We start from the raw sequence: 25,407 nt of genomic DNA on the forward strand, positions 1-25,407 counted from the left end.
TACACAAACGAAGATAACTTACGTCACCCTTTGAATGGCAAAACAGTATGGATTAAAACAGTATTAAATTGTTTAATATTTGATATATTATGATATCTAATATAGTGATACCTCCTTTTATAATCTGAGTTGACAAAGTATTTTTATTTGATAGCTATGAATGTGACCACATAAAAGTTACAAAAACATCAGACAAATACAAATATGTCTTGTCTCTTTTATTCATTTTTCATATAAAGTCATCTTTGTGTCTGAAGAATGCGTGCACTACACCCTTAAGCTTGAAGACAGGTGCTCTATTACCGCCGTGTCATAGGTTTTTATCTCTCGGTCATGAAGTTATGTTTTCTGTACGATTTTTATCTGATTTTAAAGAAGATTACTTATAATTTATTAATTGATTTATCGGAATGATAAATAAGATTTACATTTAAATTGTTAATTTTACCTACTTTTGTGTTAAATATATACATTTCGACAACTTTTTCTCCAGGGTGCTTTTACGATGGAATTTTAAAATATATGTATGATGAATCTTTCCCCATTTTTTTAATAAGGCGACTTTTTATCTAACCCAGAGGATACAGAAAGTAGTTTATGGATGTTAGTATCTTGATAAAAAATAAAACGGATGTAAATTTTTTGCTGACTGGCTAACCTTAAGTTTTAAGTTGAAATCGCTATATCAAATACTGAGATGTGATATAATTCCAATTGATACAACTTAACAACAACGTCCAAATGATATGAATATTCAAAACAGTGTAGCTGTGGCCATTGATTGACAACCTTAAAGTATCCCATTGACTGGGGCAGATTAGGTGAACGTGTGTCTGTAACGACAACTACTCCCTTCTTACTTATTATAGAATTTAAACTGTGGGGTCACCAAAGGTTCTTAACGCCTTTAATATTAAAATAGTTCGAAAAATTAATCAGGAATAACTTTATGTTTTGATTTATATTATTGATATAAATCAAAACATCGTGTTATTCCTGATTAGTTTTTCTAATTTCTTTATTTAGGTGTTGAGAACCTTTTATGACCCCACAGTTTAAGTGCATTTAACAAGTACATAGTAAACAGCGGTTGTTACAGACAAACGTTCACATAATCTGCCCCAGTCAATGGGATAATTTAAGGTTGTCAATCAATGGCCACAGCTACACTGTTTTGAATATGATTCTATATGAATATATGAATTAAAGTAACTGCAGCAAAACTGATACTATTATATAGTCAGCTATCAAATGCCTCTTCATGATTGAATGTAAAATAATTCAAACGAAGAACAAAATATAACAACCCAAGTTTATAAGATAACAGCAACCAACAGCAAACACTGACAATTACAATTTACCTGACTTTAGAAAGCCACATAAAGAATGTGGAGAGGTTTAAATTATTTATAAACTCCAAATACTCCACTTACATTGATCAGTGGTGTAACAGCACAACATAATAAAAAGGCTCGACTCACTAGAATGGCACGGGGCAAAACATAAACAACTAATATGAACACAAACGACACTTAAAACCGTCTTCGAGTACTCGCCGTTACTTAAAGGTAGTTCATGGCTAACAACTAATAACACAATCATAATATCCCAGACGAAAATTAAGAGAAAATAACGACCTGTGAGATGAGCTGTTTTCATGGGATATGAGAAACCAAAATAATGCAATGTTTGCGGTAAAAAGTGTGCAGAACAGGATGGCAAGAAATAAAGTTAATCAAACTTTCTCATTTATGATTTGCATTCTCTCCTTTTTCGGATCAGAAATTCTAAAAGTAGTAGAATTTGATAAAAGAAACAAAGTAACAACAACTAATTCGACTACTTTGTTTTTATTCAGCCAGAACACTTTTATTATAACAAATAATTTACATCTCTACACTAAACTTCACGACACCTTCGGAAGCTCATGATAATAAGTTTTTTTTTCTATAAAGTAGTTTGTTATGTATATCGTTTGTAAAGAGACATATAAGTCTAAATCGAAAAATAACTTTTTTCACACAGACTGTTACCGTGTGCCGTTACAAAAAATTCTAAATTTCAAACTCGTTTTTTTAAATTATATAATTTTATAAATGTTATTCAATATTTTGGCGATTTATTTTTCAGTGCTCATCTAGTTGTGGCACTGGGTACGTAACAAGGAAGGTTTTCTGTTCAGCAGCAGACGGTGCACCACTTCCTGAAAGCAAATGCTCCAAGTCAAAACCGAGGGAAAAGAGGCCATGTCGTAATAGGATTCCATGTGGCGGCATATGGTTCACGGGTCCATGGTCAAAGGTATGTTAGTGCATAAATGTTCAATACCGAGTTGGAATGGGTCGTTTTGCTATTGGTTTAAGTAAAAGATAAATAATAAAACTGACTCTTAGTATGCACGAACCAATTTGTTTCTTTAAAAAGGAGGAAATATCTCCTCAGAAGTAACTGTTAAATACTAGTAGTTGATTTGAAATAACGATTTTAATCACTTCAACGGTCATTGAAACAATTTAACCATCTCATTTCCTCATTTAAAACAAGTACTTGTAGAAAAGGTCACACATATGGTGCTTGACATAAACAATAGAGTGTATCGACAAAATTGTACTGTAAAATGTGTTACATATAATGTAATAATTGTTCAATTTCATTAATACAGTGCTCTGTGACATGTGGAGATGGAATGAAGAAAAGAGATGTTATATGCATGAAAAAATTAGGAGAAAAACTAATCACCGTGGTAGGAGATGAAAACTGTTTATCAAAACAAAAACCAACAATAACTAAACCATGCAAAGATTTGCCGCCTTGTCAAGCGGAATGGTTTATGACTTCTTGGTCAAAGGTAAGATAAATAATTAATTTTATTCTGAATGTATGTTCCACTGTCATAATAATATTATGCATTTTTCATGGAAAAGTGCGCAAAGTTCAGTTAAAAAAGAGAAAAATATGTCGACTGTTGAAATAAAGACATCTACCCAATGTAAAATTTTATTTTTTCTATTTCAAATTATAATTTTCGGATGTAAAAAAAAGAAACTATTGGAAATTTTAATCATTTCAATCAAAAGAAAATTCTGAAACAATTCATTCTCCTTCTCCTCAAAATTGTGCTTTTATAATTCCCTTTTGCTTCATTTCTTTTATAAATGACACGTTTTTATTTATTTCTAGTGTTCAAAATCTTGTGATGCTGGAACAAAATCAAGATTGGTGAAGTGTTTAGACGAAGATTTAAGTCCGAGTTCAACATGTTCTGAAGATCATCGTCCGACTGCACGTCACGTGTGTAATACTGATTCATGTGACCTTCCCCAACTCGATGAAGGTAAATCCTATTAGTATCTCCATTAATAAACTCATCATAGATACCAGGACTAAATTTTATATATACACCAGACGCGCGTTTCGTCTAAAAAAGACTCATCAGTGACGATCGAATCCAAAAAAGTTTAAAACAAAAAGCCAAATAAAGTACGAAGTTGAAGAGCATTGAGATCCAAATTTTCTTAAAGTGTTGCCAAATACAGCTAAGGTAATCTATGCCTGAGGTAGAAAAGCCTTAGTATTTCAAAAAATTCAAAAAATTTTAAACAGTTAACTTATAAATATAACAATATCAATGATAATTCATGTCAGCACAAAAAGTGCTGACTACTAGGCTTGTGATACCCTCGGGGGAAATAAATCTCCACCAGCAGTGGCATCGACCCAGTGGTTGTAAATAAACTCATCATAGATACCAGGACTAAATTTTATATATACGCCAGACGCGCGTTTCGTCTACAAAAGACTCATCAGTGACTCTCGAATCCAAAAAAGTTTAAAACAAAAAGCCAAATAAAGTACGAAGTTGAAGAGCATTGAGATCCAAAATTCCTAAAAGTGTTGCCAAATACAGCTAAGGTAATCTATGACTGAGGTAGAAAAGCCTTAGTATTTCAAAACATTCAAAATTTTGTAAACAGTTAACTTATGAATATAACAATATCAATGATAATTCATGTCAGCACAAAAAGTGCTGATTAAGGTATACCATTGCAAAATATCAGGTCGACGACAAAACAACATTAGCAAACTATCTGAATCAAAAATGTATTTCCCTACAAAAATACATGAATGGTAAATATCGAAGGCAACGTTTTTATTTAAATGTTTGTCTGTTTCTGCTGTGTTTGACTATTTCTACTACTTAGAATCATATTCAAAACAGTGTAGCTGTGGCCATTGATTGACAACCTTAAATTATCCCATTGACAGGGGCAGATTAGGTGAACGTGTGTCTGTAACAACAACTGCTCACTACTAACTTACTATAGAATTTAAACTGTGGGGTCACCAAAGGTTCTAAATGCCTTTAATATTAAAGTAATTCGAAAAATTAATCAGGAATAACTTTATGTTTTGATTAATATTATTGATATAAATCAAAACATCGTGTTATTCCTGATTAGTTTTTCTAATTTCTTTATTTAGGTGTTGAGAACCTTTTGTGACCCCACAGTTTAACAAGTACATAGTGAGCAGTTGTCTTTACAGACACACGTTCACCTAATCTGCCCCAGTCAATGGGATATTTTAAGGTCGTCAATCAATGGCCACAGCTACACTGTTTTGAATAGGATTCTAAAATGATGTTCATCAGAAACCTATCATCATTCCGTTTAAGTAACATCGATATTCGACGATGGATATGTTCCATGAATAACTATCCTGTCCGTACTTTTTGGTAAAATCGCTATATGAAATCAATACTCAGAAATATTTAGTATAAGCAACAAGACGAGTACAAATACTAATAGTTGACCATCATTCCGTTTAAGTAACATCGATATTCGACGATGGATATGTTCCATGAATAACTATCCTGTCCGTACTTTTTGGTAAAATCGCTATATGAAATCAATACTCAGAAATATTTAGTATAAGCAACAAGACGAGTACAAATACTAATAGTTGACCAGGTCTTGAGAACATGAGTAAATCGCTTGTTTTGTTCCGATTAGTGTAAGTGAATATTAGTAGTTTTTATGTACAGTTGTCAACGTATATTTGTTCCACCTAACAGAAGTTCCAATGGAAACTTTGTTATAAACAATGTCATAACATCTGTTCCTGTTGGAACACATATTCTTTACCATTTATTCCGTTAGGAACATTTACTGTTATATTTATTCCAGTGGAATTCCTATGTTACGTTTTTCTCTATTAAGCAAAAGTATTTTCTTGTCTTTGATTTCTTTTTTGATCTACTAAAGAAGGGCACATTCGATTGTCAAATGTTAAATAGCTATGAACCAGACCGATGTAGGATGGCATACATATATACACTTATTATGAATTGTCTTTCAGAGTATAAATGATGAATTTACATATTATATATTATTATCATTTTGCTTACAGATCCAACATGTATAGATAAACTTTCAAACTGTAAATTAGTACCACAAGCAAAAATTGAACTCTGTGATTATCCATTCTACAAGACTGCATGCTGTCGGTCTTGCAAGAAGCGAGAACACATAACACATGTCAACAGAACTCATTCATGAGAATATATGTAAAGTGTTCATTTACTGTGAGGAAGGTCTAATTAGTTCAAGGATTAAAACAGCATTGTTAATGAGTGTTGTGATATAACTGTGCTAGTGCTGACTTAATATTACAATGTGGAAAATTGAGCAAGCTTTTCCTCGCTGAGCTTAGTCATGATAGAAACATTATATAATACTTAAGTTGTAATTTTGTGTACAAACCACTTTTAAGTGCTTTATATGCGTTGACAAAAGTGTAGGGCTATATTATGAATGCATGATTAAAAAGTAGCTACACAGTCGCTGTTATAAATGATATACAAAGTACAGTAATGTGTATGATTATGGTTATTTGAAGCGTTTAGTTATAACTGTAGTACATGCTTTGTTTTTTACGTTTCCGTTATTCTTTATCTAGTCAAGTATATTTTTCTGAGTTCGCCGAATGAATGTTTATTTAGAGAATTTCTTCTGTAACAAAAAAAAATCTGTTAATTTTCTATCAGGTGACGATATGTTTTTCTAATTCATTGATTTTCAAACAACTCGTTCTTTGATGCCGGTCAAATTTTCAAATGCTGAAGTTAGTACCATTCAAAAGGCCTTTTTCGGGGCCAAATGGTCTGATCGTATCTTTTTGATTAAGAAAAACTAGTAGTCGAAGTCACCCATCTTAGCAACACTTATACCTATGTATTGCAAAATTGAGCCTTTGTCATAGCTTTTGGTTATTCTTTCTACTTGTTTTTGCATTTATGCACAATTAATGCTCTATATGTGCCTGATAAAATAAATTTTGGTACACACAAAAAGATGAAAGACACAATATTGAATAGGAGAAAGATTCGTTTAGATCTGTTGTGCTTGAGGTTTAGAATTTGTTATTTGGATCATATTACTTTATTTGATTGAACTCTAGAATAATAAATGTAATCTGAATTTTGTATATGAAACAACAGGGTATGAATGTTTTAACATAACTTTTCATATATATTTTCACTTCTTTAACGAGAATAAACCTATTATGAAGTAAGTATATCTGAAATGTATTGGTATTATATAAAAGTTTATGCTAAGCATAAAACACTAGTGGTTGTGAATGTTAGGGTCATCCATTTCCATTTTCCATAGAAATCATCACGTTCATCATCATTACAAAAAACGTTTTAATGAAGGGCAAATTAATATATCGATAGGGCATAATTGATAAAATGGCGAGCTTGTTAGCAACATATCGATACTTTGTTATTAAGCAGTGCAGACTTTTTTTCCTATCTACCTCTATCACGTACATTCATAAGATTATTTCTGTAATGTAAAGAGAATGCAGGAATATGTATATTATTCAGTTGAGAGAACATTACACTTTCTATACTAATGTTTTATGTTGTCCATCAATGGGAACTATGTTGGAAGTCTTAATGGTTTTCCCCTGTTCGTATATTCTTCCTTATAGTTGTGATTTTTTAATTAATGATTGTTCCCTCCTTTTTTGTATTTTCTAGCAAAACTTCGAAATGACCAGTAAAATCAATTAATACTGGAAACGTTATTGCAATATTTTAGATTTTGCTCCAAACTGATCTAACATAATTTTGTATAAGCTGCATTCAAGAACCAGTGGTCAATTATATAGCAATTTTTGGTTCATAAAAGATGCCGGGTGTTGATTCAACATCTGTGCATGGCCTTTTGCGCTGTCAAATGTTCTGTCCCAAGATACAATGTCAACACTCTTTGCAGATATTTGTCTTTATACATGCATGCCTTATTTTCATTGATATTGTCGATACAAAATTGTCATGTTGATTCAGCAAACTTGTTTTAATTCTCATCTAACATTCATGACAATCATGTAATATCTGTTGAATAAATGTGTTCAAAATATGAGTGTCCAATTATTTCCATAGTTAATGCAATGTAATTTATAACTAAAAAAAATGCAATGTAATTTATAACTAAAAGTGCATCTGTTATTAATTAGAAATCATCTCACTGGTATATGCACCGAATTTTGAAAGAAGTATAAATGACTTGGAAAATAAGCCAGTGATCTGCTGGAACTACACTGAAGAATCGTCAGAGATTTGACTGGATTCTTTATCATTGTAGGTTTTAAACACCGATTTTATACTTCACTGATGAACACAGTTTGCATTCCTTTTACCTGTTATTTTTTATCTATAAGAATTAGGAAATATCGCTCCGTCCTTCACTGTGTTAGATACATAAATAACATAAGTATCCGTACACACTACCGTGTACTGATGTGTGTTTCAAGCAATTAAAGCCGGGCTTCAAAGTTATTGTGAAACAGCATGTCGATACCAAAGATCTGTTAGAGTACATACCATACAAGTTGTTTTCCTAATGCAATAACATTTGACTTGTTTATCCTTTTTACAATATTCCCCATTCAAACAAATTAAAAAGACAATGATTTTCATAAAAAAAGAAAGGTTGACGCAGATAATAACAATTTGTTTTAGGGACGGGTAAATTGTACTTTATCAAAAAAAAATCACTCTGATTAAAACACAAAACTCTCCGAAACTGACGTTATCAAGATACTTGATTTCTAGATTGACAACCTACTTGTAACGTTTAGAGGACATGTTTTTCAACAAACAATCGACATTACATTCAAAAATCAAGTGTTTTCCTCATCTTGTTTGATTGTTCTTGTATTCATCAGGCTAAATCAAACAGTCGCTTCTTTTAAAGAATAAAAAGAAGCTTGCATTATCGTTAAATGCACGTTCTGCTGTTTAGATGATGTTCTCTCACTAAATGATTCAAACTTTTGTGGCTATGTTAAACATATCTATCTCATTGAATTAGAAATATATAGCATATATATAAATACAGTTAAGTCTACCTTATATCATAACTTTCATTGAAAAATTAACAATGAAGGTCGGTTGTGAACAAAATTTCACGACAAACGAGATGATTTCAGCTTTCCAATTGCGAACTTTCCATTTCTATGTAGCAGCATCAGCAGCGCCTGCATTAGGTCTCCCAGTTCATACGATATTTCAGAGCTTATATTTCCTATCATGATTACCTTGATAGAGGATTGTTGCTAACAAATAATGACTGAAAATACAATTTGTAAAAGACTAAGACCTACCCATGATTCAGGAGTAACTGATTATACCTGTTTACTTGGTTCCGGATTGATTTTTTCCTCAATAAAATATAAATGTATATGTATAATATATACTGAAAACTGTTAATTAGTGAGTAAGTAAATATCCAACTCAGCATAATGATATAGAACAAAGCACGGTATAATTCAATTTTCATTAACCTGTTACAATCTTAAATGTAGACGAGGAATGAGGCTAGTTGTTGCTCGAGGTAACAAAAATGTCAGAGATACCAGGATTGAAATTTTGTATATACACCAGAAGCACATTTCGTCTACAATTATAGTAACATTAGTGACCCTCGAATCAAAAAAGTTAAATAATCCAAATAAAGTACGATGTTGAAGTGCATTAAGGACCAACAATTCTTAAAAGTAATCGTCAGCCAATCTTACCTGATCTATATTTATACAAGACAGAACCCTTGCAACGAAAGCTAATTTTAATGGTTTAGCATAAAGTGGCGGCATGTTTTAAATTCATCATTTCCCCGCCTATGCTTTTTATTTTACTAACATTCTATCATAGTTTACTTGCTACTTCGTTCCTCGCGTCCACTGCAGTGATGTCATTAAATAGAGTATGAACAGTGTCTAATGATCATCTAGGGTCTATGATAAAATAATCTGGATTTCAAGGATTCGGGTTATGACCTTTTGAAGAGTTTTAAGATCAAGATATCCAAGAGAAACTGATGATAAGTTATCAATAGACACTGAATTTGAAAAATATATCCAATACTGATTCTGAGTCTTGATACGCTTTGATAAAAGAGTACTTCGGTGGCTCTCTTACTGTTTGTTTGTTGTAAAAGTCTCTGAAAGCACTCCCAGGTATTGTGGTATATGAAAATGTCTAACGTTGCTATCATCTTTGGGTTTGTTTTGTTATATTTTTATTATTTGTTTGTTTTTGGTTTCTATTGTTTTTTTGGGGGAAGTGGGTTGTTTATATTCGTGTATTTTGTTATATAATTGTTTGGGTCTTTGTCTGGATTTAACTTTAACACATTTGGTTCGGTTGTTCATATCTGTTATTCATGAAATTTTGTTTGTATGTATAATAAGATCATTTTTTTATAAGAATATAAATATAAATTTGACGCGCAAGAAAGACGTCGCTGCATTGTATGTTAAATTATTATAACTCAGTCATAACTGAAAAAGATATTACTTACATAAAGAATTCCTCACATATTTAAAACCAATGAATTACGACACTTAATAGGAGACTAACTTAAATTTGTGGTAGAAGTAAAAGCAATTTTATGACAATTTATCATCTTAAATGAATATTTGCATTTATCACCTAATAAATCGCTTAAACGGTTGAACCTTGAAATTTATAAAACGAAAAGATGATTAGTTTGAAATAGTTTAAATACGAATACAGAGGCCAGTGACATTCGTCAATGATCTACGTTAGTAATACAGCAACCGAACGATAGCATAATTGTTTTTATTTCCATATTATATTGAATTGTATTAACTAACATCTAGATCTGTAGTCCTCTTGTAAAAGCTGATTTTGAAACTAAGTAAACTATCACAATAAGAAAAGAGGTACATACCAAAAGGGACATCTTTAATCGAAAGACTAAAATCATCACGATCATAGCAAAGTAAGACGGAAAATTAAATAACCGACAATCCCAGTACATATAATGTCTAAAGTTTCTTTTTTGTTGTTTTGATTTTTTAAATAATATTTATTTTTTAAATATTGAAATTGCTTACTCATTTGTGTATTCATTGGCGTTAGCATTCGACGGACACCAATCTAAAACTTTAATCTGTAAAAAAAAAAAAAGAGGTAGTCGGGCCTTTCCAGTTAGTTTTCTGTTATGTGATACAGGTAAAATATGAGCACCGAATTGATTAATTTCAGTAACAAATAACATCGAAACATGTACTTAATGGGCAGCCGAGTTACCTTTTCTAATGACTTGGGATCCAGGGGTACATCATCATATATCTAAAATAGTAGGAACAATAACTGAAAGAAGGAAAATAGTGTTGTCTTACAAAATAACTTAAATGTTAATATTGTATGAGAAACAATAGTTAGATGTTACTTTCTGTTGACATGCAATCGTAAAAAGGGGCTGGGTTTACAATTATCAGGTTGTCTAATTAGCAAGTTAACCCCAACAAAGAACGTTTCATTGCATGCCTTTATTAAGAAGCATGTTATATTTCACATTAATCTATTTTATTTCTAAAGTTGGAAATGAAACCATGATTGAGTAGTCTAGTTCGTCGCATCGTTATCAAATGTCCCCTTACAATAATGCATCACATGCCCACATCTGGTGATGGGTGGACATTTTGGAAATCTAATAGTTTGCACAGACTAGATAAATGGCTTTAAAAACTATATGTACATAATTACAAATTACTTTTTTACATGTACATAAAGTGTCATATGAAGTTTACACTCAAATACATATTTATTACGATGTAACTAAAGTCCTGTCATAAATATATTATACAAAATTGACAAGTACTCCCTACAACGATAAAATTCCGGTTTATTATCAAATTCTTCTTTTAATTACCGTATTATTGTAGAATATGCATGCCTATATATGTGAAAATATATGGTTTCTGAAGGATTGTACGTTTAACTTCTTCCGTATTAGATGAAGAGACAAAACTAGAAGAAACAAACAATAGGGAATGACATTTAGGAACACATTTGTTTTAAAGCCATATTTGTTGGTGCTTTTTCCAGTTATCAACTTATATATACAAAATGTAGAGCTCCCAGAGTAATAGCAAATGTTCTTTTGCCGTTATTTATATTAGTTCAATGTAGGGTTGCAGCGTCCCTTAAAAGCATACTTGACTTTTTGTTTGCTCTCAAACTTTTGTGTATTTGGCTCTCAAAACTTTAGGTCACGAGCACACCTTGGGAAGCATAGATTTTATGGACAGAAATCTGGATAATTTTTTTTTAAATAGTATCAAGGTTGTGGTCGTGATAAAGCAAACCATGGATCTTACATGTAGTTCTTACTATTTCTGAGGTACTCATGTACATTTTCCAAGGGTTACAGCCATGAATATACAATCTCAGGATTAAATAACAATGTCTATGGTTTTTTTTATATTTGTGAATAATATTCATGATGTATAATGTTTGATCAGTATTTCAAGCCCTCTGTTTAATAACGAGTGAAGTAACAAGATTGATATATTTTTTTAAAGTGCTTGACATAAACGAATCACACTGTCTGTTGGAAATGTTTATTTTCTCCGTGTCTCTTTTTATTCTGGAATGCATTTATTTGATAGTATATACCTTTTTTAGAACGAATTTAATACTTTCATTACAAACTAAAATTAACATTCAGTGAAATCAAACTCGGCTCGAGTATACAATGAGTGAAAATTGATCATTTAAAACGTACGTATATAGCATGTAATAATATCTTCCAATTTATCATCTCAAGTTGAACCATTACATAATTCTTAAATAAATGAATAATTATAATGTCTAGCAAGACCGTGTGTTGATGAAATTTGTTATTTCTGTTCCAATGTTCCAAACTTGAGTGTAAGCATCTGTCTACATGGTCTAATTCATTTTAAAATTTGAGACAATCTACCACAAACGAAAACGGTTTTTATAACAAGTGCTGGGGAAATAGAATCATATGCAAAACAGTGTAGCTGTGGCCATTGATTGACACATTAAAATCATCCATTGACTGGGAAAATTTACGCGAACGTTTGTATGTAACGACCAATGCTCACTATGTACTTTTTAAAGACACTTAAACTATGGGGTCACCAAAGGTTCTCAACACCTAAATAAGGTAATTAGAAAAATTAATCAGAAATAACACGATATTTTGATTTATATCAATTATATAAATCAAAACACAAAGGTTATTCCTGATTAATTTTTCGAATTATTTTATAATTAAAGGCGTTAAGAAACCTTTGGTGACCCCACAGTTTAAATGTCTATCGTAGGTACGTCGTGAACAGTGGTCGTTACAGACAAACGTTCGCGTAAATTGTCCCAGTCAATGGATGATTTTAATGTGTCAATCAATGGCCACAGCTACACTGTTTTGAATTTCATTCTAATTTAAACGGAATCATTCAGTTTGAACATTAGTATGTGCACGCTTATTTAATTGAATTGATCATGATTATTCATTTTTCGACATAAAAAAAACAACAAGACATATACTGGACACAGCCCATCTCTCCTTTGTCTGGATTCGCTCTTCACAATCAATCAGCATGAGTACTGGAACAGTGTTCTTCATAAGGCATTGACAATTTGTCTATTAGAATATAATCTTGCAATGAACTGATGATTTTAACCATATACTAGCAATATCAGCTTAAACTGTAGCAAGTTTTTCAAAGATTTCGTAATTTAAAATGGAATATGTCGGAACTTGAACTGCAGCTTCAATTTTAATGACTATATTTGTTATGTACTTACATCTTATCCTGGTTTTTTTCAATTGTAATAAATATTGATAAAAAGTTCGCTCAAGAATAAAAACAAGACGAGTTATGTGGGTTTTTTTTCTGAAACAATGGATTCATTTGATTAAGGTTTTATGTTCTGCAGTGAAAATAACATTGCTATTCAGGGCGATTACATATATGGTCCGAGACCACAATTATTTCGTAGTGCATTTATTTTAGAACATAAATGAAAATAAAAAAATCCAACCTACGCTTTCTCAATGAAATTTTTACAGTGCGTTGTACTACTTTTGGGACAAATTATATTTAAACTATAGAAAACTTCATCGGCTCTAACTCAAAATATGGACAATTTTATGTTAAGGGCGTCTTGAAATCTTTTGACAGCTCCCGAAGTGGTAATTTTTCACCTTTTTCAGCTGAACCAAATCACTACGACAGTTGTGGTCTCGGACCATATATTTCATGTTAGATCTGTACTAGACCTATGCACTACGTCTGAATTTTACAGTTCTACCTTACAAGGTATCAGTCCACAGGAAGACCAGTTACATAATTCTGACTCCAAGTTGGCCATTCTTTGTACTTATTTCCTAATACTACAGTCAGGTCCATAATTTATAGGGAAATAAATGGAGGGGCAACAAATATACTGATTTCAAAATGTTTGAGTAGACCCCAACGGAGATAGAATTCACCCACAACCTCTCGCACGAGAGTCCTACCACGAGACAAACAATCGAGGCAGTTATGAACATTTTTAACAATTGTAGCCTATATTAACAAAATTTCTGTATGATACATAGCAATATTATTCTCGGGTAGATGGAAATTCGTTTTATACTTTATATCACGTCATGATGTTTTAGTGACAATTAACCAATTTACATACGGGTATTCTGACAACAGTAAAATGGTACGATGCTTCGTAATTGTAGATATGATCTCAGATGCTTTGACAACGTGTGAAATAATCTTTTGACATTTATTGCCATTGCATTGTACACAAGTTGGCAGAGGGAGTATTTAGGCCACACAAAAATTCAATTATTGCTTATATAAATTAAGAAATTAACATAAATTTACTATGTGTTTATGAAATACACCATCGTTATCTGTTTAAGAGAACTCATCTGGTATCCTATTACTTGGGTCAGTACCAACAGAAATGATGGAATGTTTTCCTGCAGTTGTATTACGACCAAAAGTGATTTGTCACTATGACATATAGCTTTAAAATGTTTTTAATACGAAAGGTTATACATGTTTGTTAGTTTATCTATTTCACTAGAAGACACCTGCTAAATCGCGGGCATGTGAATTGGATTTTCAAGTCATATTGTCAACAGTTAAAAGTACATTTTGTAAAGATGTAAGTGAAGATTTTTTTTTGTCAATGCGTTTTGCAAATATTGGACCAATTTAATAAAAGACCCTTGTGATGTGTGGTTGTTTCAAAATCTTGATTGGTTATTTACCCAAATTTTGTTTAATTCATTTGGTAACTTAATTGTTGAGTGTTGTTGATGCGTTGTTACAGAAAGTCCTGTTGGGACAGGGTCTCAATTATTATCATATTTAACCTTCTATGTCTGTTTGAATTACCTACCCAATTTTGTAAATATAACGGAACTAAAAACAACTGTCATACAAGTTGGAGGTTTAGCTAGCTATAAAACCAGTATTACCCCACCATTTTTCTACGGGAAATGATTGTGTCATGTTAGGAATATGACAGAGTTTTCTATTTGTTCTGTTGATTGATAAAGTTTTAAGTTTGATTTTGTAACGTATAAAGGATTTTTTGAATTTAACTTTGAGTTCAGTATTTGTGTTATATCTTTTACGTGTATGCCGAGACAATCTTAATATAAATACGAATGATGAATTTGATCTTTTCTAGACGAGTAGCTGCATTTTGTAGAGGTTATCTACGGCATCCAGTTTACAGTTTTAATCAGCCACAGAAAAGCTTGAATGGGTTATAAGAAAGAAAACAATTTATTTCAGATTTATTTATTTGTATCAAGTGACAAAAGTGGCTTAAGGTGTTGATGGGGTTAAAAGTATGTATCAATTATTGGTGATTTGGCTGTTTGTTAATCTAGAATTAGTGCCAAGATCTAATCATTTCTCACATAAAGTTAATAGAGTGTCAAACTTTTTGATTTGAAAGGCTTTAAATAATAACTTTATAATAAAATTAATGATTGTTAGTTTTCAATCTATTATACTAGTATGTACCTAACAACGATTTGCAAATTCAGTTGGAAAGTTACAAATTGATAATTTATTAAAAGAAGATGGAGTACAATTTCAACAGAAAGAAACAAAACTACTGCGGTTAACATGTTGTGAAGAATAAATTAATTTCAGATGACTTTTTTTAATTTCATTTACACCTTAAAACTAACTATGATTTATTGATATCATAACCACACTGCATTTAATATAACCACTACATAATTCAAGAATGTTCATACTACATACATTTATTTTAAAAGAGCTTACAAAACCTATGAAATTACAAAAACGTCAGTTGATTCAAGATCAATTTTGCATCATTATAAATATACATAATCTTCATCCATATGACGTGCATGTATGTCTTTTAGCAACTAATGCAATATCTACTGCTAAAACCCCAATCGTTCAACGTATATGCGTTTACCAACCACTTTCTAGTTCTTTAAAAACAGTTCGTTTTAGGTTTGTGCTGTTTGCAGTCAATATCCATTTTAATTAAACGCCAAACGTATGAAAGTGTGTCCGTATGTAAGTGTGTCCGTATGGCGCATGTGCTTTGATCATCCTGCACCTACTGCTGATACTCCATCCTTAAATTGTCTTTGTTAAACCAACACTAATTTTATTTTTAATTTAAAGACAACAAATGGAAGTTTTTAACGACCTTGACTGGCTAAACAGCCCTCGCACGGTCGGTTAATTTAAAGTATGACGTCTGTGTTTTGCAATTTAAAAACAGTTTGAATCATTAAATCATCGGCGAAGAATGACAACAAACAATATAATTGATGAAATATTAAACTTGTTTGAAGGCGCAAACCCTCCCCTCGAGCCTTTTAAACACGACCATACTGATACTGTATGAGTTTTTCTCGTTGTTGCAGACCGTACAATTGCCTATTAAGTGGCTAGGGCCAGAGTCTACTAAACATACCATGAGTATAAGGGAATCAAATGCCAACAACCTAACATGAGGCCTACAGCGGTTATGGCAGAGACTGGATGAGCGATATGGTGCTCCAGAAATGTTGGAGGCCTCTCTCACAAGTAAACTCGTCAACTTCCCTACCTTGAAGAACAAAGATAACGCACGTCTTTATGACTTGTCTGATATTCTATCAGTAATTGAATATCACAAGGAAATCCCAAGCTGGGATTTTGCTTGCTTATTTCGACTCTTCGTCCGGGATAAATCCTATTGTGGAAAAACTGCCATACGGACTCCAAGAAAAGTGGATCACATGGGCTTCAAGATACAAGTCTAAATATGAAGTTGCCTTTCCATCTTTCATAGAATTTTCTGCCTTCATTGGGGAAATTAGCAAAATTAAGAACGATTCTGGGTTCATCTTTGGGTCAAAGTAACACCAAATACAAAAGACGCTACGCCTAGGTTCACACCTCAGATGTACTCTAAAGTCAACGTCCATAAGACGGCTGTTGAACAGCTAACTGAAGACAGCGGTCAACAACAAGATCTTTGTACCCTACACAAGACAAAGCATACCTTGAATGAATGCCGAGCATTCCGAGCCAAACCAATGGAGGAACGCAAGGAACTGTTAAGACAAAACAATGTGTGCTACAAGTGTTGTGAGTCAACCACGCACAGAAGTCGGGACTGCGACGCAAGTATCAGTTGTAACGTGATAGGAAGTGAACGACATACCACAGCACTTCACATCACTAGACCACAACAATCTGAAAGTTCCCAGTTTAGCTCACCCAGACAAGCCTACGGCGGGGAGCAGACAGAGTCAGCTGAAACAAAGTTAACCTCTGTGAGTTTGGTCTGCACAGAGATCTATAAAGATCATAAGAGCGGGAAATCGTATGCCAAGATATTAACTGTGGACGTGTACCACAAGGCCAAGACAGATAAAATTATCAGGATGTACGCCATTATTGACGACCAAAGCAACCGGTCTCTTGCTTCGCCTGAATTCTTCAGTCTGTTCAACGTTCGGGAAAAACCTGAAAACTACTCTCTTAAAACATGCTCCGGCAAAGTAGCTACTTCCGGGAAAAGAGGAAAAGATTTCGTCATAAAATCTGTACATAGTGACGTACAATTTGATCTGCCTACATTAATTGAATGTAATAATATTCCCAATAATCGAGACGAAATTCCTACTCCTGAAGTCGCAATGCATCATCCTCATCTGAAAGAACTCAGAGGAAGCATTCCACCAATAGAGGAACGTTGTCAAATTCTACTCTTAATTGGAAGAGACCTTATAGAGGCACACCACGTCCTTGAACAACGCCTAGGACCATCCCGAACTTCATTTGCCCAAAAGTTGAGACTTGATTGGGTCATAATTGGAAATACATACATTGACAAGCAAACTGTTTCCATTGAAGTCAACACAAAGATAACTAACGTTTCAAGCACGGAATCAAAACAACGTCTTATTGTTGTTCAGTCTAACGACAATAACTTTCATTCGAATGCCAAGGTCGCAAAATCGCATTCAATACAATTCCTTGAATGTACAGGACCTAGTACCAAACCTGGTAAACGCACGAATTCCACTAAAGGGACATCACTCGCGTCACTAAAAGCAAAATCTTTGACTTCTATAGAAAAATCTATAGATAAAGAAAATTTCATTCCGAAATCAACAAGACCTGAAGTTCATGGTTAGGAAATCAGTAGCATTCACAAACCTATTCCAATAGAAGGACCTATTGCCAATATCAATCTGCCTTTGAGCAAGCAACCTCTACTCCGAGGAGGAGGCAGTATTGCTAAATCTGACTTGAATTTTAGTGAAAAGGAACCAGTGGTCTTATCTGGACATCATCACAAAGTAACAAATTTTCTTGGACATTACTACAACAAAATCAAACATAGAGGACCCCACTTCACAGAAAGAACAACTGGATCAGCAGGGTGGAAAGTTAGGACGAAACGCTTAATTTTGTCTGATACTCAAAAAGATGTGACATTTCGCCAAACCGGAAGAGGATCAAGTATTAGCTCTCGTCATACCCACCGGAGGACCACCTTCAACCGTCGTCGCCGTCTAACAACGTTGGAGGAAATAGTTCCTACTATCTCAACAGCAACTATGGAACATTCTGCAAATCACAGCAACCTTATTGGAGAGATCCTTCTTCTTAGGACAAGAAACTGTACCGAACCCGGTTTCCCGTGGAACTAATCTATTCTGGAAACTTTATATTGAAAGGTCGTAAGTGAAAATCATACGAGCAATAGTGGACATTACTCTTGTACATAATCAATTTATGTTTGGATTTATTTATTTCATATATTCATATGCGATTTAGTTATGGAAAAGTGATATCAGATATACATCAGACGGGGAGTATTCTGTATGCCGTTCCTCAATTTATATAGTTCTCTTGATTATATTCTTAATCTATTTATGTGTTCCAGTCTAGGAGGATTATTCATAACCTTATAAGAACGTTAAAACATCGTGTCTTCGCTACCTTTCCCTCTCTCACACGTATCGGTTACAGGAAAACTGCAAGGTCATTTCGATCACGAGGAGACGTTGAGACGTCATCTTGGACACAATTCGTGGCTAACCACAGAGTGAGTTAACAATATAACATTGTATTTAAAGCATTCAAATTGCCTTTCGTATAATTGAACCTTTTCTCCGTGAAATACTGGAAATGTAAACGTTCTTGAAAGTACAACATTTTCTCGGATTCAACGGACTGTCAATCAATTATTTTGGACATTTCATACACAAGAAACATTAATTCAATACATTGTAAAATTGTATTGTATTTGTTTTTCAGCTTTTTACCATTTGTAAGATTGGTTTGAGAATAAATTATCAGCACCTGATAGTCTTGTTGCTTGAGCCCAATCGTCGGTTGAACTTAATGGTCAGGCCATTACAATTACTTATTTTATGTATGCATTGCCCAACGTCCGCTACTAAAACTTTATCCGTATAGCGTCTGTGCTTTTATCAACCAATACCCCCATCTCTATTAATAATCTCTCTGTAAACTTTATAAATAATAAAAAAAAAAACATTTAAAAGTGTCAATAGTATCTGTGCTTGTGAGGATTCTTTTTAATAGTAGATGAAAAATGCTGATGTATTCAAAATTGTGTTTGGTACAACAAGGGTAATTAAGATATTCAAGTTTCAAATTGTCAAATATTTGATGGTGTAACAAGACAGATATGTATTTAAGATTATATCGTACCAACAGAGACGGACAAAGTCATAATAATCTTATCAGTGTATATTATTAAGTTATTAACCTTAAATTCCTACAATCATATCTAACAAAGACATATAAATCATAGTCACTCAATTATAAGTTAAACGGTTCGGCATTACTTTTATTGCATATTTTAAAATGCTTTTAGAATTGTCAGATGGATCAATTAAATTGGTGTAACTAGATTGTGGAAGTCCTTTAAACCATTGACCTCTCTCTCTTATTTTTGTCTAAATTATAATGCATTTTTGTTTTATACCGAAAATCAAGTTCGAAATTCTTACTATTATTTTCAAACAAATCTATTAAGTTGTTTCTAGATAAGTTAAGAACAACATAGTTGCCGATCCGCCTCGATGGAAATTTGTAAAAAAAATCACCACTTTTTCGGTAGATAGTAAAAACTATGTTTGATCCAAACTGAGTCTTTAACCAACGGCTTATTGCTGATTCTCTGCTAAGTACGTACTATTTAGTACTCAGTGCATTTATTTTAAGCAGAGCAAATGAAGCAGATACAAAGGTGTAAAAAGTCGGATAAAACACCACGATCAATTTTTAAAAATGTCATATTTCAAATGGGCAAACTTTCATACGCCTAGGATAAGAAAATCCTCAGTTTTTCGAATATTTTATACTTTTGCAAACAGTCATTCATGTCAACACTGAAGTGCTGACTTCTGAACTCATGTGCACCTGAAGGGTAAGCAGTATCAACAACAGGGAAACACATTTGCAATCATCGTACATGTATATGATTATAAGTTAAAAAAAAAATATGAATGAAAGACGGGTTAATGCGTACTACAGACCGAGGATATGCATGGTCATATGACACAGATATTACATAATTTTAACAGCATCTCTAACACTTGTATGAAAAGTAGATGTCCTCAAAGAAAGGGCGGAAGATGCCAGAAGAATAGTCAAACTCATAAATCGAAAACAAGCTGACAACGCCATGGCAAAAAATGAAAAAGACAAACAAACAAATAATAGTACACAAGAAACAACATAGAAAACTAAAGACTCAGCAACACGAACCCCGCCAAAAACTTGGGGTGATCTAAGGTGTTCCGAAAGGGTAAGCAAATCCTGCTCCACATGTGGCACCCGCCGTGTTGCTCATGTTATTACAAACCCGGTAAATAGTCTAATTAGGTAGGTCATATTTATGAAGAGGGAACGGGATTGTAGAACTTTACTACGTAAGAAACATACCCGATATCATCTGTGAAACGGTTATTCCACTGGTGATGGCGTCTGTAAAATTTACGAAGGAATGATTTCAACTTCACCATTTGGAACTCTTTGTTTAATAGCTTCCTTGTGAGCAGCAACCCTCTATTTTCAAGTAAATCATGATAGGAAATACGAGAGCGGGAATATCGTATCAATTGGGAGATAAATACTCCGTATGCAGGCGCTGATGAAATGTTGCTACATTGTACACAGAAATGGAAAGTTCACAATTGGGAAGCTGAAATCATCTCGTTTGTCGTAAAGTTTTGTTTTCAATTTACCAATACATTTTTAAGAACTCTCAAATTTACCTACAAAGAACTAATTTTTTGTCTAATATAATTATATGGGTCCAATAGTTTTTTTCATTTTTCCTGTTGCCAATTACTTTCAGTACGAAACAGTTTTGAAAAGTTTTATAAAACAAAAACCCGCATTTTACAAGCTTATCGATCATAAACAAAACAAAATAAGTATTCCTTTGTACAAATTCGTTAAAAAATGTTTAAAATTTGCATTTTTCCAATCCCCTAAGTGTCTTTGTTCATGGTATATTGTGTCTTCTCTTAACAGCTTTCGTTGTCTCTGATTCTGTTGTACATGTGTTTATCGTGGCTTGGTAGCTGGCCTAGCGCACAAATGTTGTCCTTGTCGTCAGCCGGGATTGGCGGAGTAAATTATATATACCTTATATCTATAACTATATAATTTTACTGAATGATTGAATTTATCCAAATATGTGGTACATTATATGTACCTTTTATTTAAATGAAATAAAATCTTTCGGCGAAAGTAAAAATGAAAAATGCTTTATATTCCTCAAGATAGACCCTCGTTCTCGATTTGATTTAATGTGGTATGTATCAGGTTTGATGTAGGTCTACCGTGGTGGGCTGAATTTCCATTGATGTTCATACCTATTTTACATCTATTAAATACAGATAAATATTTTAATATGTAATTATTTGGATATAACGTGTTATTTACACTTGTCTTTCGGTTAGGTCCATCAAAAACGAGTCTGTTAAAATTGCCTCATGGGCGATTGGTCCATTGATGGAATAAAGTTATTTTTTGTCATGAAAAAAAATGTGTTATCAGGAAAAAATATTTTAAAAGGTTGATATTATTGAAACTATATTTGTTAAATATTTGTGATTTAACATAATTAAAAGCCACAAAACGTAAGTCAACAAAAGTATTTTAAAGTTTTATATTCTTTGAATATCTGTTCCTATCCCGTTATTTACACTTAAAGCGCAGAGTATATATACTGACCGACTTTAGAAACACAACACTAGATTATTTTTGTGTTATTTTTGAATGAATGTGTCACCGTCAAAAGCGATGACTGCCTGTTACAAACGCCAAAATGATTGTCAGAAAGGTCAACAAATTCTGTCTTACATGTTTTAGGTTCTGTTTTACACCTTCTGATTTTGCATTTGTTCAACCCATTAATTGGTTTTGGCAATTATGCGGTTGGAACTTGAGGGTTTTAAAGGTTTACCTTCAGTCGATTTTTTGTTGATGGGAAACATTTATGGCATGAATCTGTACTCAATGGCACTCGGCAATTTTGAATAGCAGTTGACGTTGCGGCCGTAAGCATGTCTTGCAAATGACGTTGCGTATTCAAATTATGTTGACGTTTCATTGTCACTACACGTTGATCTGTTCATTGATGGCCAGAAACAAATCTTGTCTACTTGTATCGTTGTCGGAAGGACAGTAAGACGAGTTTCTGAAGTCATAAAGTATGGCTGCAGCCGGCACGTTTATGTTTTCATGTTTGCAGTATTCTTAAGGGATAATTCAGTTTTTATTACTCAGTCTTGGCAAAATGGAGATGCAACGTTTTTAAACTGAATTAAGTTAGGCAAAGGATTGAAAGAACTGTTTCACAAAGCAAAAAAACCTGAAATAATCTTTCATGGGTCCAAAATTTCGCTTTAAGAAATTCGTGTGACTTCAAAAATTCGGTATGTTCAATAACCACAGGTAAGTCAGATTTTGATTTTTTGTAAAGAGAAAGAAGTATGATAAGCATGAACAGAAGTTATAAGAGAATCAAACAAGATTTGGTAAAAAAAAATCAACAAAATGAGGGTTGCGTTTCTAAAGTCGTTCAGTATATTAAGTCCGGATATAGTTATGCCTATATAGCTGATTGGCCATTATGACAATTCTGATATTCTTGCTCATTCATAATAACCTTCCATCATTACCAAACTGAACAAAGAAATCACACGACGGGTGCTGTATACGGTGCAGGGAATGCTTACCCTTCCGGAGCACCTGATTTCACTCCCGGTTTTTAGTGGAGTTCGTGATGTTTCTTATATATTATTTATAACTATTGATGTAAATGTCCTTTGGTTTTGTGAGTCTTTGTTTATTCCTTGGTTTTGATTGTTATTGTCATACATCCAGTACAGTAGATGTCAAACTCTAACTAAAATGACAGAACTGATCATGCTGTTCAAACAACCCCTCCCAAATAAGAAATAATATTCAAACAGACGAACAAAAATTTAAAAAAATAAATCAGACGCACTGATGAACGACATCAGTATAACTTGACCAGTATGTTTTTCAATTCTAAATGATTGATATAAAGAACAATTCCAAAACGTATAGATTTATGTCATTTTCAACAGAGTGTTTAACCTACATGTACATATATAAATCTAAAGCATTAAGTATAGACATCCTTATGATGCTTACAATATTTTTTTCAAAACACATGGACATTAACCATCAATCAAAGGACACAATGTAAATGATAAATCTCAGAACATAACAAGGTGAAAGTGAAATTTAACTACCAACAAGAAAGCTCTGCGGATATAAACTAAAGTATATGTTACATCTACAGATGCACGAGGATAGCCATTACAATTGTTGTGTTATTTAAGTGTGAGTGTCTGTATTAATAGTCGATTAAACTCAAATTATCTGAAGATAGTACGATGACAACTCATTTAAAAAAGAATTATTGTCATTCTAAAGAGTTGTAGTTCAAAACGAGTTCAAGTGTCATTCTGCTTTTTTTCAGTTTTCAAGAGGTCTTGTCTTAAATGTTTGATTTTTTTAAAATTATGTTTTTTAAGGTGCATTATTGCTTTAAACCTAATAATCATATATTTGATGAATGATATTTGATAACCTACTGGCGATTCAGAAATTATTGGAAGCATGTATTAATGGGATTTCTGCTCAAAGGATACAATTGTGTGATTAATTAATGTTATTAACCAAAACTGTGAATGCAAATGTTCAAGAAATGCAATGAGAGTTCTGATTAAAGTAATATTTATTCCATCGCAATTTCTGAAAAATTACAAAAACATTTCCTGATTTGTTTGAGGTTTTATGCTTTTACTCTTATATTGGGTCAAGGGTACTACTATTCAAAACGTCTGGAATAATATATTTCTTTAGTGGGACAAAACAAAACTCTTTTTTGACAGTAAATAGCTACCTAATTTACCTTATTTAGTAAACTTCATATGCACATACTGGTAACCAACTAAGAACCGGTATCTTGATTTAATTTGAGAGAAAAAAAGGAAAAAAAACAGATTGTTTTGCTAGTTCTGGAACTTTACTGAATGGAAGTTAGAACAAATACGGTGGTTATGTATCAACATGTTATCGAAATTGTTATGTATCATCGTCTCGTTGAAATTGTCATGATTGTCGTTGAGGTCGCTTTTGATTATACGTATATCATTTTTCGAGTGTATAACATACACGTATATATCTAAATTGATAGCATTATAAAGATTAGAAATCCTTATGCAGCTAACTATTTTTTTACAAGCTATGGACATTACCCATCAATCAAAGGACACAAAATAATAATAAATCTTAGAACTAAACAAGGTGAAAGTGAAATTTACCTACCAACGAGAAAACGATGTGGTCATAAACTAAAGTTTGTGTTACACCAACAGATGCATGAGGATAGCTATTACAATTGTTTTGTTATTTAAGTGTTTGTGTCTGAATTAATAGTCACTTAAACTCAAATTATCCGAAGATATTATGATGACAACTCATTTATAGAAGAATTATTGTCATTATAAAGAGTTATAGCTTAAAACGAGTTCAAGGGTCTTTCTGGGTTTTTTTCTGGTTTTATCGAGTTCTTGACATAAAAGATTAAATTCTCATATGATTAAATTCCCAAAATGCATGTTCTTTCAGAAGCATAATCGCATTATTCAATTTGCTTCACATCAATTTTATACAAATATGTGATGAATGGTTATTAGGTAACCTAAACTAAACACAGAAATGATGTGATTTACGAACAAGGACAAAACTGTTAGATTAATTATTGTTATTCCAAACATGTAAAATGCAAAGAATGTGCAAGAACTGCATTCACAATTCTGGCGTAGTGTGATATCTATTGCATTGGTATTTCTGCAAAATTTAAAACATAAAAAAAAATTTCCTTATTTTCTTTTTGCTCCTTTATACTGTTGTTTTTACATTGGTGTGGGGATACTACACAAACTAACTGGAACGATCTTCACTCAAAATGAT

At 32.7% G+C, this 25,407-nt stretch overlaps 1 protein-coding gene across 3 annotated transcripts in view; it reads left to right on the forward strand.

Moving 5' to 3' along the window:
* Positions 1-7,425, forward strand: part of LOC139520679 (thrombospondin type-1 domain-containing protein 4-like) — an 89,567-nt gene extending 82,142 nt beyond the window's left edge. For all 3 annotated transcript variants that reach the window (XM_071313545.1, XM_071313546.1, XM_071313547.1), the window contains 4 exons: positions 2,131-2,301; positions 2,663-2,848; positions 3,181-3,334; positions 5,410-7,425. In XM_071313545.1, coding sequence (XP_071169646.1) covers positions 2,131-2,301; positions 2,663-2,848; positions 3,181-3,334; positions 5,410-5,558 — 660 coding nt within the window. In that variant the 3' untranslated portion in view covers positions 5,559-7,425. The remainder of the gene's footprint in view (positions 1-2,130; positions 2,302-2,662; positions 2,849-3,180; positions 3,335-5,409) is intronic.
* The last annotated feature ends 17,982 nt before the right edge of the window (positions 7,426-25,407 follow it).

Source organism: Mytilus edulis, chromosome 4, assembly GCF_963676685.1.
Source record: "Mytilus edulis chromosome 4, xbMytEdul2.2, whole genome shotgun sequence".
In the NCBI taxonomy this organism is placed as follows: domain Eukaryota; kingdom Metazoa; phylum Mollusca; class Bivalvia; order Mytilida; family Mytilidae; genus Mytilus; species Mytilus edulis.